At 35.6% G+C, this 15,861-nt stretch overlaps 1 protein-coding gene across 2 annotated transcripts; it reads left to right on the top strand.

Moving 5' to 3' along the window:
• Positions 1-465: 465 nt before the first annotated feature.
• Positions 466-15,743, top strand: CFAP36 (cilia and flagella associated protein 36). 2 transcript variants are annotated; one of them, XM_070947556.1, is made up of 10 exons: positions 474-633; positions 2,913-2,977; positions 4,600-4,701; positions 5,605-5,719; positions 7,042-7,129; positions 9,593-9,644; positions 11,049-11,154; positions 12,084-12,214; positions 14,170-14,322; positions 15,362-15,743. In XM_070947556.1, the coding sequence occupies exons 1-10, from the start codon at positions 507-509 to the stop codon at positions 15,446-15,448; spliced, it is 1,026 nt and encodes a 341-aa protein (XP_070803657.1). In that variant the 5' UTR covers positions 474-506; the 3' UTR covers positions 15,449-15,743. The 2 variants fall into 2 exon arrangements, with proteins under 2 accessions (XP_070803666.1, XP_070803657.1); XM_070947565.1 differs by lacking the exon at positions 14,170-14,322 and having other exon boundaries at positions 466-633.
• The last annotated feature ends 118 nt before the right edge of the window (positions 15,744-15,861 follow it).

The raw sequence follows: 15,861 nt of genomic DNA, 5'->3' as shown, positions 1-15,861 counted from the left end.
TAAATTCTTAACGGCCCCTCTCCAGCTTCATCTCTGACGCAGGCAGCGCACTTAACGTCTGCATATCTTTCTGGCAATTGAAAGACTGCAGGAATGCAATTAGGCAATCTTGAGAAAAGGCAACATGCCGAGCCTCTCCCTCCACGTGCTTCAAACTGTTGAGTTACGGAAGTCCGGCTCTTACAAAAGATATATATATATATATATATATAAAATTGGACAGCAAGGGGGAAGAGCGGCGCATGCTTATTGAGTTGGGTACGATCTCGCGCTTTTTCTCGCGTGAGTTTATTTTAGACCCTTCCTCCCCCCCACCTTTTAGTGACGACGATTGCCATAGTGACGGCAAATCGAAGCCCAACCGTCGCCGGAGTTTAGCTGTCATCTTTTTTTTTTTTTCCTCCCCTCCGGCGCACGCGCATATTGTCTCATTTCGCCGTACAGGGCGGGACGCGCGCGAGCTCCTGCGCTTGAGGGCGTGGGAGCAAAAGGGGAGGGGAGATGTGATGGCGACCGAGGGAGAGGCGGACGTCGAGGCTGAAGTGGAGTGGGTGGTAGATAGCATCGCCGGCTTTCTCCGCAGCCCCGCGTGGTCTATTCCCATTCTGGAGTTTGTGGAGCACAAGTGTGAAGGTGAGAAAGCTGCGGGGCCTGTGGAAATCCCGCCAATAGGCTTGTCGCCGTGTCCGAATGGCCATCCTCGGGTGGTGATTTTCTTCATTCCTCTGTATAGTTGCGTTTAACGGGCTGTGGATTATTATCGCAATCATTATCACCGCATTACGGTAGGTCATAAGGAATGGGAGTGGCTGCTGGTCACGATTCAGCCGAAGCTCAATATTTTAGTATCCCATTGATTTCGGTGAGTCCCCTAACCAAGGGGATGTTTATTTTTCCCTTACGATGTACAATGCGTAGAATTATTAAACACCCCCTCCCCCCAAATTAAGATGTATTGTTGAATTTAATGGAAACCTACGAAATGAGTGATTTGGAAGGATGGGACGTTCTACCATAGCAATGTTTTAGATTTTTCAGCAAATTGGAGATTTAGGATGCTGTGCTGCAGGGGAGAGAAAGTGTCATATATTTTATTTGGTAAGAGTAGCATGCTATTCTTCTTTATGAAGTTTTAAGATGAGAGATCTGAAGTTAAAAAAAAAAGAGTTATTGACATATTTAAAGAAAAAATATGTGGTCACCTACTCATTCATAGTGACTCTGGCCAGCTGACAGAAGAAAAACCCCAAATACAAAATCCATCCCCCCGCCCTCCCCAAACAACAATCAAACCTCTTGGTGGGCTCTACATCATCCTGGGGTCCTAGGCCTAATGGTAAAAGCCTGTCTTCCCAGACTTTCAAAAGAGTGTCAAGGTAGGAGCCAATCTTATCTCTATGGGGATGATGCTTCACAGGGAGGGAGCCACACAGAAAGTCCTTCTTGTTCCCGTTAGATCACGGGTGTCAAACTTGTGGCGTCACATTGCCATCACATGACATTTTGTCATGGTTTTTCCCCTTTGCGGAGCTAGGGTGGGCGTGGCCTTCACGTGAAGCATCTGGCCCACAGACCGCCAGTTTGACACCTCTGCACTAGATGGACCTTTAATAAAGGGGACCAACAATGTACCCTGCCTCCCTGATCTGGTGGTTGTAACTGGGAAAAGATAATTTTTCAAATAATTTGATCCCAAATAATAGAGGGCTTTAAAGGTGACCACCAGCATCTTGAATTGGACCTTGAATTGGAAGCAAATCAGGAACCAGTACAGCTCCAAACGATGCAGTTATTTTGGGTTCTGGGGCAATGGAGTGTGTGGAATTTTAAGTATTTCCCCCCTTTTATCAGGAGGGTTCTGTTAAACTGTAGTTGTTTTCATTTTTCTTATACTAGGCGTTTTTGTTATATTTTAGTTTACTGTAAACTGCTGGGAGTTAAAATTATTTGGTGGTATATAAATTTAAATAAATAGCAGTAAAAGTATTAAAGTATACTGGCAGGTTAAAAACTTTTGCCAGTAAATATGTATGTATGTATGTATCAGTGGTAGGTTGCTATTGGTTCGTCCCGGATCTGGCGAATCGGTAGCGGCGGGAGGTTCCACCCACCCACCTGGAGGTCTCTGCACATGCACAGAAGCTTGTGCACATGTGCAGAAGTGTTGCATGTGCGCATGTGTGCACGCGCGCCTGCGAGCAAACCAGTAGCGACCAAAATTGAAACCCACTACTGATTTGTATGTATGTTTCTTTAATACAGACTATCCCTTGACATCTGCTCAATATTTTAAAGAGTGGGATGAAAAAATATAGAATGCTTTTATTTAATGCATTTATGGACCTTAGTAGAATTAAAAATAAGAACTTCGGTAGCACAGTGGTGTTTGGTGATTATTTTTATCATCCCAGGAGCAATTAGTAGCTGCTTTTCAAAAAGCTAAAACAAAAATTCCTAAAGTAATCTCCTAGGTCTAGGACACTGAAGCTGCTACTGTATTTGTTCATTGAGTCAAGATTACAGAGTGGCTTGGCTCAGATGAGCTGTCAGATCTTCCAAACACTTTCTTGCAGGTTCCTGAAATAAATAAATAAATAAACAAAGAGAGTGTGTGTGTGTGTGTGAGAGAGAGAGAGAGAGAATGAGCGAGAGAGTGAAAGAGAGAGAGAAAGAGAGCGAGAGAGTGTACTAGCTTGCAGATGTGTTACATGCACCCTCTTTGGGTGCCTAAACACCCAACACAACATGTGCCTGCACAACACATTTTGTACGAGCTGGAGCTTTTATTTTTATATATTTTATATTTTAGTTCAGATAAATGTTGCGTGCAAAATGCAATTTTAAGATATTACTAGATGAAACTTTTTTTAGTTTGCATATTGTAAAGAACCACGAAATATTACTTTTTTCAGTTTTTGATGATGAGGAAGAAAGCAAGTTATCTTACACTGAAATTCATCAGGAATATAAAGCTTTGGTAAGTAGAATTCCTTAGCCTTTAAAACATAATATGTTAAAGCAGAAATGTGCTGTGTATCTCTTTGAATATATTATAAAATGTAGTTTCATTTTTTGGTAAAATGGGAAATCAGAGATTCTTATGTATTTATATAATTTAGTACTTATGTATTCCAAGAAAATATACATTGATTAAGGAGGTGTTATATGTGTGATGTGCCAACTCACACAAGATCTGAATCCATCTTTTCTATTTTGAGTCTGGATTGCTGTAGATCCCTACAAGAATATATTTTATTTATTTGTTGAATTATATGCCACCCATCTTACTCATAGAATCAGAATCAATACTGAATACCCTTCTAAATGATTTTCACAGAGTCTTTTCGTAGAAGGTCTATTAAAAAGGAAAGGGGCTGTATTACATGAATATTGAAAACTTAAGTACTTTTAATTTTATGACCTATATATCTTTAAGTTTTCTAGGCATAGCTTTCTTCATTCTAGCTATATGTTTTCCAGATAAAAGAAGAATGTACAGATGTTCTGTGTTTCCAATGTTTTCCAAATGCTTGTTTCCCAGTTTCCCAGGCATTTGAGAAGATAAATAATATCATCTTTCTCATGAAACGTTTTGGTATAACATTTTTAGCTTTCTTACTCTTTAACTAAGCCCAAGCAAATATAACCAAAATAACTGCAAATTCTTCCCTGTCATCCTTTTTCTTCTCTTTTCCCTTGCTGAATTTAAAACTGTAACTTGTTAGGGTCTATCCTGCTGCTTTTAGTAAACATCACTGAATATTGAGCTCATGTGTTCAAAATCAAAATTACTAGCTTTTAGGAAAAAGGATTAATCACCTTGAATGCAGAAATAAAATATAAACTAAGAATGTGGATGGAGTGCTGAAAGGGAGTAAAAATATTTAAAATAAAATATTCCACATACATGGTCTATTATAGAAACAAATTTAACATTCTTGGTAATACTAGTATAATCAGTCATGATGGTTTAATCTGAGATTGTTTCTCCTCATCCAGTCCAAATTAGTTCCAAACATTGATTCAGGACTTCCATCTCAGCTCTGCCTAGGTAATGAGTACAATGGACTATTATCAGTGTATTGCTGATATCTCAGTCTGCCTCATACCGCTCCTACTTGTTTTATTTGGTATTAAATAACATGGAGGAGACATCTGAACTTCAATATTGGAGGAACATCTCTCTTTTCCTTGTAACTACTGTTTTATTTTTTAAAAAAATATTTTAGCTACATTTATAAGGCCAGTCATCTCAAACAGTGTGACTCTGTGTCATGCAGCAAGAAAAAAACCCTATATAATAAAATATGTATAATATACAAAAATACTGAGGGATTTAGGAGTATTTCAGAGCAGATTTGGGAGATGCAGCAGAAACAGAGGAAATCCTGTTGTGGGAGGTCATTCATCCACTAATAAACCTTTTATGTGATTTTAGATGTTAACCTCTAGATTTATATTTATGAATCTGAATCTGATTTCATTGTATTTTGAATGGAAGCCACAACTATTGTATTTCTTCATTTTTAAAGTAATTTATGTCCCATTTCTTTGGTAAAAAGATGAATAAAAAATATCTGTTTTTGTTGTTTTTTAAAGGTTGAAAAATTATTAGATAGTTATCTTAAAGAAGTTGGAATTAATGAGGACAAGTTCCAGGAAGCTTGTATGTCTCCTCTTGCTAAAACTCGAACCTCCCAGGTAAACTTTTTAACAAAATTAAAAATAGCAGTGAGCAATCTTTTTCTGACTAATATTGTACTTGTTAAAAACCATTTTTGATTGATGAGACCTGCAAGTCATTGGAATTGATCTAGCTGAACTTTTTTGTCCCTTTTCCCCAGTTAGTTTGGGATTTAATGTACCTATTTTGCTACTGTTTTATTTTTATAGTCGGAAATTGGACTGTATGGCACCGGAAATTGGCTTAGTGTGGCACTTTGGGAACTACAGAGTGCTTTTAGGGATTTTATGTTGCTCAATTCTCACTTAAAGGCACTTTATCAATTTAGAATAATAGGATTATGCTGATGTATATGAATAATGTTATAAACCACAGAGTTAGGCAAATGTGATTTAAAATTACACATTGAAAAATAATGGAATTTATGAATTATTACTCAAAATTGCTAACATTCTGGCCAGACACAAAAGAATCAGATTGGTCCACAGAAGAAATAGACATGGATTGCTAGCACAATTGGGACCCTTATTGTCCTTATGGAAGAATTAGGGACTGAAATTTTCCTCAATGGCAATGAATGTATCTTGCAATCAACTAATCAATCAGCTATGAGTTGCTCATAGATTGTTCAGTGGTTCTAGAACAACCACTGAGCAATTCAGTGTTCAGAACATTCAATGCTACTGAATGCTCACGTTTGGGACATTGCTTCTTCCAATATATCCTTGTTAAAATAAAAAAACAGAAGTCTCCAAAGCAGTCTTAAAGCTAAATTGGTTTTGGCTTTATGTCTGCCATACCTGAGATCTTACTATATGTCTTTTTCCTAATATTTTGATTATTGTCATAAGGAAATTTTGAATTGTTTAAATTTTGAATTTGTTGGCATTCTGAAATAAAACACTTTTCATTCCTTTCAGGCCATTTTGCAGCCAGTACTGGCAGCAGAAGATTTCAGATTGTTTAAAGAAATGATGGTCCAGAAAAATATTGAAATGCAGTTGCAGGCCATTAGAATAATTCAAGAAAGAAATGGTAAGAAATAATAAATAGAACAATATTTTCATTTGCTGTGATTAGCTGGAACATGGGTTTAAGTGGATTCCCTAAACCTGGATATATATATAGCCAAGTCAGATGAATAAAATCAATACTGATCAAGGAGGCTTGGTGGCGCAGCAGTTTAAGGATGCCAGATCTGCTGACCAGAAATGTTTGACACTCTGGTGGTTTGGAGCCTGGTAGCACCGTGGGATGGGGTGAACTCCCATCACTCGTCTCTAGCTCCTGCCTTGCCCACCCAGCAGTTTGAAAGCATTATGGTGAGTAGATAAATGGGTACCACTCAGTTGAGAAAGGCTAGCTGCACAAGGAGAACGAGAGCTGGTGCTGGACAACTCGAACGCCATTAGCCAGATTGCTACATACCACAGCCAAGCTAGTTATGAAACCAAACGAACTAGCAATTAGGCTGTCAGGACTACTCTGTAAAGTGTAGATCTTCCTGACAAATGTATGCTATACGAAACAAACAAACAAACAAACAAACAAACAAACGAAGGTGAAGAGAGGCATTAAAAGACTAAACTAAATAGGGCAAAAAGGAAAAATAAGGAAGGAAAGGAAAGGAAATAAGAAAGGCAATGGGAAGCTGAAAAGGTAAAAAGAAAAGCCAGTATGCAATTAAGATGAAGGAGATATCCTGAAAGGTTTCCTCAGTCAGAAGATTAAGCTAGTATCTTACTAGTTGGCTTTTGTTTTCATCACCCATTGCAATTGCTTGCATAGATAGTCTGAAGTATATTATTGCTTTTAAACTATCTTGACAGTGATTATTTACTATATTTACTTTTCCATGTGTGAAGAAATTGATCTAGTATCAATTGAAAAAAATGATTTTATTAAAAGAAACAAAGTCAACCATTCTATTAACATACAAAATATGTGGGTTAAAACCATTTCTAAGGAAACAGCATTTAACAGCCAAATATAAAGGCAATGGCAAATATATCTGTTAGAAATCTTCCTAAAATCAAAGGATAGTTATATTACCTTGTGCAGTATTTTATTTCATACTAAATACTAAAGTCAGAAGTCTACAACTTAATTGTCAATCTCAATAAATCTCATTGAGATTGCCATGTGTAAAGAGAAATATACATTTCATTTAGAAACAAGCTTTGATGATAATTCAGTTTGCTATCTTCAAATCACGACATGAATAAATTAAAGCAATATTTTGAATATAATTTATTTTCTACTCTAGAAAAAATTCTTGATTTTGATAATTATTTGAATAGTTCGTCATTACTTTAATCACCTATTGATCCTTTTACTCTTTTTTCACCATAAAATAGGTGTGCTACCTGACTGTTTGACTGATGGATCTGATGTATATACTGAAACTGAAGAAGAAGAAATGAAAATACTAAGAGAGGTTCTTAGGTTAAAAATAGTTTTTTCCCTTGTTTTATATACATGTACTTGGATATGGCCTCTTAAAATAAAACTTGATTGCCACAAGATCCACCTAATTTGCACTTGAAAGCATTTTGCACACATAGTGACTGAGGATTCATTATTCCATTCTGTGTTAAATTAGAAATATATGGTTAAGTATTTGGAAAGTTTGAGATACGCTTTTAGCCCAATGCATAAGTAAATATTGATTATATTTTTATTGAAGGGCAATGGGAAATGTTACATTTCTTCTTAAATCTTTGTTTTAGATAGTGTCATTGCAAGTAGTCCTCATTTAGCAATTGTTTCTGGCAAAAGAGTCACTAAGCAAACTACATGACAGAGAGAGAGAAAGATGCTGTGAAGATTGCTGGTTGCTGCCTCCTCATTTAGATAAAGTTCTCTTGTGCAGCAATGCCAGTGTTATTTTCACCGCACATGTGTTGTTGTAAGGTGGAAAAATTTGAGAGTAAGTGCAACCATTGGTCAAATAACATTTTTTATTAGTTTATTACCGTTGTATTTATGGACGGTCACTTAACAAGGCAGTTGCTAAAAAACCTACTTGTATATTATTTTATTGCCAGGTCTTAAGGCATCTGTAGGCTTGGATCCAGAAGGACATTGATAGCAAGTAGTGAACCTAAAGTGACTTTCTTCCTTTTCTGGGCAGTTTTTCCATTTTGCTCAATCAATAAATGAGAAAAAAGAGAGAGAAACCTTGCAGAAACATTAGACATTAGTCTGCTTGTTAAGTTTGTTTTAAACATTTTTTCATTCAATTGCTTAGTGCCTTTTTTTTTTAACCATGGAATATTTCAGAAATGTATGTCATTCACATTGACTTGAAAGATTTAGGATTGTATTATATTATGACTGTAAGTTTGGCTGCTTGCAATATTATGTGCTTACTTGAATAAATATAACTTATTTTGAATTTGAGTAAATAAAGTATGTTAAATAATAAAAGTCTCTTACCTTCTGAGAATTTTAGTTTGGAAGTTTCACAGCTATTGTAATTTATTTTTCAATTTATATTTATATAGAACTTCTATTCTGAGAGCTTTTATAGATGGGATCTTCTAGCCCGCTTTTGTTCACCCTAAAATCTAAGCAGAATCTTAAATTTGTTACTTAGCTTACATCCAACAATCCCAGCCTATACTGGGAAATTAAAAAAAAAAACTTAACATATTGGAAGAAAATACAGGCAAACTACTTCATAGTTGGGGCTCAATGGCTCAACACACTGAATCTGTTAGCTGGAAAGCTGACAGGCCGGGACAGTGATTTCCTGTCCCTGCTCCTGTCCACCTAGCAGTCTAAAAGCATGCAAATGCAAGTAGATTAATAGGTACCACTTCAGTGGGAAGGTAACAGCATCCCATGTGCTTTTGGGGTATAGCCATGCTAGCCCCATGACCACAGAAATGCTAGCTCCCTCAGCCAAGAAACAGAGATGAACCTCACACTCTAGAGGAGGGGTCTGCAACCTTAAACACTCAAAGAGCCATTTGGACCTGTTTCCCACAGAAAAGAAAACACCGGGAGCCACAAAACCCTTCCCATGCCTGACTTTCTTGAGCAGCCACAAAACTAGCATATGTAGTTGAATTAAACATTCTGTTTTCTTCTGAAACTTATTTCTTTTCTTGGATTTATCCATGGTTGTCTAACCGGGGGTTGAAAAGCTCAATAAAAAGCTCAATAAATTGCGTCCCGGCCAGTGTTGCACATTGTGTTGTGATTCATATTTTGAGTGACAGGGAGTCACAGCAGAGGGGTGAAAGAGCCACATGCGGCTCCTAAGCCGCAGGTTGCTGACCCCTGTTCTAGAGTCTTTATATTTTTATTTCATAGTCACTAGAAACAAATCCGTTCAGCTTTTTTTCTTTAAAGAATGAATATAGGGATTTATAGGATTTTCTTTAAGGAGTGCATTAAGGGATCTCTTATTTTATCCTCAGACCTACAAACCTGTGATGTAGATTAGGATGAGAGTGATTGGCTCTTTGACTGTCCTCCCTATGTCTAAATAACAGAAGTCATGAATTGTGTTCCCTGGGTTACTTATGCCTAATATTCATAGTGACCTCTCACTTCTCTCCACAAGTCCAGCCTCAGAATTCACTTTTTCCGTGAGGTCTTTGCTCTCTTAATTTTTTGTTCCCAATTACTTGAACTGTATTCTGACTATTACATTCTGTTTCATTGTGTTAGCTTTAATTTTGTATGCTAGTCTTATGTTTCTTATCAACATTTTAAAGAGATATTTCAATAGAGAGTGGTAAAACTAAATTTCTTCTCATTTGTCTTGTCATTTTAAAAACTATTTCTGGTTTGTATTTATTTAGATTTATTTACTTAAATAAACTGCAACCATCATATGACTGTTAAAGAATGGTAAGGCAGTGTATATATTAAAATATTTCCTGTTTATCTTTTCAGGAAATCTAAGGAAGAATATGATCTAGAGCAAGAAAGGAAAAGAAATAATGAGGTATATTGGGAAATCAATTCAACAAAACTCCAAGTGGTTGCAATTATACAATTATTATCTTCAGTAAATTCAGTCTTCAGTAAAAGCTGCCCAGAGTTGCTTGATAGTGAGATGAGTGGTATATAAATTTAAATAAATAAATAATGAATGAATAAATGACATTTATTTTTCGTAATTGATGGAATAAAATGATCAGCATATTCCTACTAATTGAAATCATTTTTTGCAACTCTGGGTCTTGTCCCAGAGACATTTTGGTAAAATTTTCTAATTATTTTCTAATTATTACAAAAAAGAGCAGCTGATGATGAAGCTGAGGTCGTTAGCTTTATTGAAGTTTCAAGGATCCACAGTTCAAGTGTATAATGATCTTTGTCACTAAACAATTAAGTGGAGGCGTAGTGTTAAATCAATCACCGAAGAGCTCAAGAGAAGGGAGATAAAGTATGCATGGGGATACCCAGTATTTATGAGGTTTATGTATGATGGGAAACAATATAGGATTACCTCTTTGGAGCAAGGCATTGAGCTACTTAAAAGTCTGGGGCTGGAATTGCAGGGCGATGCTGCTCTTAAAAGTGCCAATGGTGGAGGAAGAGGAGCCACGACATTTTTGTTCCTGACAAACCAAAAAACTGATACTTAGAATTGTAATTGATGCATAACATAGTCAACCAATTCAAAAGTTCTTCCAATTAATTGACTCATCCCTGTGCAGTGGTAGTACATTGCTTCCTCGTGACACAATCATGAAAGCTGCCTTTTTCTCAGTACTTAGTTGCCTGTGAGCTGCAGAGAGGTTCACCACAAAGCAGTTTACTCTGCCTCAGAAGATGCCAGTCATAACTGCTGGCAAAACATTACACAAAACTAGATTATGGCCATTTGCCTGAAAATTCATCACTGCTTCGTTGATGCCAGCCATGAAAACTTACATCACTATATTGTTCTGGGTTTGTTTACCCAAGTTACTGTGTTGGATAAGTTGATTGAGATAGAAATTTGCATAATAAACTCCTTTCCCTATACATTTAAGCGTTTTGTGCTAAGGTGTTTGCGGAGTACTGTGAAAAAAAGGTTTTGATAGTTTTTCTTTTTTTAATGAGAGACTATTTTTATTTGTGAACTGTAACTTTATAAGAAACATGTTTAATTTGTAAGAAAAGTACAGGAAACAATAGATGAAAGAAAATCTTGCAGAAGCCCAATCTTTCTTTAGGATAACTCAATCTTAATATTTTAATTATTCCTACATCCTGCTACCTACTTTAATAATGAAGAAAGTAACTAGATTTAAATAACATTTATTAAATAGTGTATTTTATGACATGTTGGTTTTTACTGTATTTGCTGCTTTTGTAATACTTAAATTGATTTCTCACTATTTTTTTCTGAAAAATTCAGGCACATGATAAACTGAAATCACCTGATGCTGCACATAAATCTCCAGGACATTTTAATGAAAGTGCAGGACCTAGGAGGTCTCTAGAACACACTACAAAATTGCCAGGTATGATTATTTTCAGGTATTTGCCACATTTATATTAAACTTTGTGACTGTGTGTACTTTCAAGTTCAGCTTGACTCCTGTTGACAGAACAAGTCCATGTAGTTTTCTTGGCAACATTTTTGGAAATAGTTTCTCACTGCCTTCTAGGAGAGTGACTGACCTAAAATCACTCAACTGGCTTCGGGCTTAATGCAGGACAAACTCACTGTCTCACAGTATCTAACCTAGTGGTTTAACTACTACCTGGCTCTTTTATTAAACATACTTAGGGTATTTATTCATATTTCTGTTGAAAGAAATTTCTTGCTTCAACTAAATTGATGCCAAACTTTGTTAGTTGGGTGTTAAATATCCATTATAGCAATTGGTCAAAACTCCATCATAAACAAAATCCTTATTTTCATTTCAAGATAAATTTAAGGAAGTATGTTTTTGCTTCTGAACACATGGCTACTGGTTATACCAATTGGATGGCACAGTTGGAGAAAAAAGGAAAAAAGTTAGTACATATTCATTGTGTAATTCAGCATTACCTGAAAGTAATTTGTTCATGAAATGTATTTATTTAGTTTGTAGTTTTTCTGTTATTCAAAGTTGCAGCTCTAGATCCAAATGCCAAAAAGCATTTTTTTATTTTAGATCTGTATGAATTGATACTGAATTCCAGTTCTGCTATGGATTTATTTAGTTTTTTGTAGTTGTAAAATGGAAAAAGAAAATAGTGGCTTTCCTTGTCTAATGGCTGAGGACACGTTTCCATCAAATTTAACTGTGAATTGCTTTGCCTATTACATCAAGTTGGCAATTATTCTAAGAAGTGAAAAATTAAATTAGAAACCTTTGATTTTAACTATTCAAGTTATAGATGATTAATATATTCGTATATGGCAGACATATGAGTATATGCATTTATTTCAATATATATTTAGGTCCAGAAGCAAAACAAAACGATGTATCTATTCAAGATCATTCCTCTGTCAAACTGAAGGAAGATAGTTGCAGGAAAGCAGTTGGGGATGTCTCTGAATATGTAACAAAGCAAGGAGTGCTAGAAGGACGTGTAAGCTGCATGCTCACTTTATTTAAAATATTATTGAACTAATATTTTGTAACACACACACATATAACTTTGCAATAACTCTATAACAATAAAATTTTAGGACCTTATAGATGTTGTGCATACCTAATAATACAAAGCCTTCCTTGTAGCTTACCGATTAAAGCAAGCCACAAGGGAAGAAACATCATAGAAAAACTGATATATAAGCTCAATTATTGTAAAAGTGATAAAAGCAGTTTTATCAGGTATTTAAATGTATTGTATTCATCCCAGGATCCAGTCAGATAGCAAAAGGTAAGTTTCAATGATGGGGAGCAGTAGAGAAGAGTAGACTATTTGTGGACTTCTGTTATGATTAGATCATTCTCTGATTGCTTTGGCGGCATCCGAACCTGGATGGAGATAGGGCTCATTAGATCAGCTTACCCCAATCAACTTAAGAACTCCAGAGGGTTCTATGGATAGCTTAGTGTTCCCTGAAGGTCTGCTGGGCGTTAGAGGTTCTTGTAAGTAGGCAATATCTTCTGAGTATCTTGGATGTTGACATCTCTACACCATCTGTACATTGGTACACTACTTCCATCTTCCTTTGATCTCTTTTAAACCAGTTGCTATGTGTCCCTTGGCATTGTTTGACATACCAATTCAACGTTGGAATTTTCTTCTAAGTTCAGAGATCTTTCCTTGTTTTTCCATGTCTCTTTCCATCTTCTGTGTCTTTAGATGTTGTTGTAATACTACTACTTATCTCTTCTAACACATGTCTGAAACTCTTTTGTTTAATATCTTTCTGCGATTTTTTTATTTTCTTGGTTTTGACTTCTCTTTTCTTTTTAGCAATTTCCATGATTCGTTATGATATCCACTTGCTTTCTTCTTTTTCTTCATTTTTGGCAGTCTCTTTTCACATTCTATTTAACAAATTCTTTAAGTTCATTCTATAATTCCTCTGGTTCTCTATCAATGACCTTTCTGGAAAATGATGGGCATATCTGCAAGATCTTATTATGGAAACTGACACGCTTTTTCATTTTAACTTGGAATTTACATATGAGCGGTTTGTGATCTGTTCCACAGACAGCATCTGGCCGTAAATTTGATGCTGTAATGGATTCTTCCATCTCCTTTTTGCAATTATTTGATTTGATTTTTATGTACTTCCATCTGCTAATGCCTATGTGTAGGGCATCATTTTGGTTGTTGGAAGGCAGTGTTAGCTACAGAGAAATCAATGGAGCCACAGAAATTAGTTAAGATGGTCTCCTGCTTCATTTCAGTTTCCTAACCAACTAAAGTTCCAGTCTCCAGTCACAAGCAGCACATTTTATTTGTATCTTGTTTGCATGTTCTGACAATTTCAAATTGAACTTGATCATGTAAACTTCTGCATCAGTGGTTGGAAGTCATAAATATCAATTAATTTGGTCATTGACTGCATTGTAGCAAAGTTCTTACTTTACCCCACCTAAGAGCAGTGCTTTCTTTCTTTACTTTTTATCCTGAATATGATCTTTTGACTGAAAAATCAATTCCAATCAATCTTAATTCGCTGTTGCTTAAGATGTCCATTGTTAATTGTTTGATTTTTCATATGTTGAGCTTTCTGTGTTCCTTTTAATTCCAACATCACAGCAAGATGCAAACATAGGATCACATTTTCCTATGTTCCATGTCGGCTTCTCAGATGCAGAGTAAATGGGGAGTTTGGCAGGAAGTGGCAAGTTGTTCTTACTCTCATTTTTTCTACACTGTTTTTCAGTCTCATTTTCAGCTGAAAGAGCATGATAGAATAAACTTTCTTCTGCTACCCATATTTTGTGACCTGGATGGAATTTGGGAAGGTTTTGAGCAGTTCTGCACAATGTTGCATTTTTTCTCTCGTTTTATAGCAACTGTATCTGATAAAAATGTTTTTCAGAAACTATATATAAAATCTGATTTTTAAATTCAAATAGAAATTATCAGAACTTGGAGCAAAAGAGCTGAGAGAGCGTGAGGACTATCTAAAGCAGAAACGAGATGCATTGATGGCTTTGAAGAAGAAATCAAAAACAAGTATCCCACCACAAAATATAGAAGAGAAAGAAGAACTGTCCACTTCTAAAGAGGTGAAGGATAACAGAATTAAAATTGCCTGTCTGTAACCGTCTGTCTTCTTTAAAGATCAGTCTACTTTGGAAAAACATGATTCTAATCTGGAAATGTACATCAGTCTCAAGGAGATACTTTTACTAAAACAAACAAGTTAATCTATTTAAAGGCCTTGTTTACTTAGTTGGAGGCAGTGGAGGGCAGATAGTGAAAACAGCTAAATCTCGTGAGGATGACTGTGGCTAGAAAAAGTTAATTCAGTTCCTGAGTAGTTCCTGGCAAAACTAATTCCATTCATTCAGCTGCAGCTGCATTGTGCTTGACTGTTAAACCTCTTATGAAGTTGCCAAAATACCATCTAAAGTCCAGTGACCGTAGGAAAAAAATTGGGCTACCTTAGAAATTTATTTTGTTTATTTGACATGGCATCCTCTGCCTTTGACTAAATAGGGATAGGTCTAGAGATAGGCTCCTTTGACTCTGCCCATAGTGGCATACAGCTATCTTACGCCAGTGTGATTTTTTTTTCCTGTTAAAAGTAAGAAAAAAGTGTCTCAAAGCGATAAGTTGCTAGCATTCTTTAGGCCAGTTGAAGGAAGGATGATATTGAACATTTTTACTCTCCCATTGATGATTGGGACAATCTTCATTGGCAATGCGTTAAAGCTGTTAACAAATTTTCAGAGCAGATAAATAGGAAAACACTATTATAAGGGAATGCTTTAAACATTAGGCATAAATACTGTACAAATAAGAACTGAAATCACAATCACACATATTCCTGTCCAGGACAGAGCTAGAGTTTGCCCTTTCTAATATGTGAAGTAGCATTTTATCTACTGCTTTTCTTGCTTTAATATAACCTACAAAATGGTAATGATTTTATTTTTGTACAAATAGAAACTAACATTTATTTACATGTTCTACAAATTGTTTTTATCTTTTGCCTTCAATCCAATTTATCTTGAGTGGAAACTTCATTGAAATCAATGAGAATACTAAATATAAATGTAGTTAGCCATAATTACTGCAAGCTAATATATATTTTCTTTTCAGGCAATGTCAGAAGAAGAGGAACAAAGTTTGTTAAAGAAGCGAATCCTTGCAGCAAAATTAAAAGAAGAAGTTATTAATAAGCGATAGTTTAAAGAAACTGCTTCTAAGGTTATATATTTAACCATGAACTGTTTGCTTACAACCATTCCATGCATTAACTTGATTTTATATATTATAAAAACAGTAATTCTTTAAATTGGTTCAAACGTAGAGTGGAAAGCAATGACTCAATATTTTTAATAGATTCCACTATTTTGTTTCTTGCTATTTCTGATATATGCTGGGTCAGGCTGGTCACTGTTGTACTTTCGTTGGATTTAATATTACTTTTTGAACGTTGCTGTCAAATACTTTTATTAAAACATTAAATTGGCTAAACTTATTTTTTGTCTTAAGATAGCCTCATCATCCTAACCAAGAGATGGGAAAAACATACATGGGCAACAGTTCATACACTAATTGAAAACTGGGGAAATCTCACTCATGTGCTCCACCGTGTC

The sequence above is a fragment of the Pituophis catenifer genome, unplaced genomic scaffold (genome assembly GCF_029215685.1).
Source record: "Pituophis catenifer annectens isolate HBS135680 unplaced genomic scaffold, rPitCat1.0.hap2 SCAF_1, whole genome shotgun sequence".
Classification (NCBI taxonomy): Eukaryota; Metazoa; Chordata; class Lepidosauria; order Squamata; family Colubridae; genus Pituophis; species Pituophis catenifer.
This window is presented reverse-complemented; position numbering and strand designations above follow the sequence as displayed.

Coding starts and splice junctions, on each gene's coding strand:
- CFAP36 (XM_070947556.1), top strand. CDS start 507: ATGGCGACCGAGGGAGAGGCGGACGTCGAGGCTGAAGTGGAGTGGGTG. Junction 634..2,912: donor TGTGGAGCACAAGTGTGAAG/GTGAGAAAGCTG, acceptor TACTTTTTTCAG/TTTTTGATGATGAGGAAGAA. Junction 14,323..15,361: donor AACTGTCCACTTCTAAAGAG/GTGAAGGATAAC, acceptor TTTTCTTTTCAG/GCAATGTCAGAAGAAGAGGA.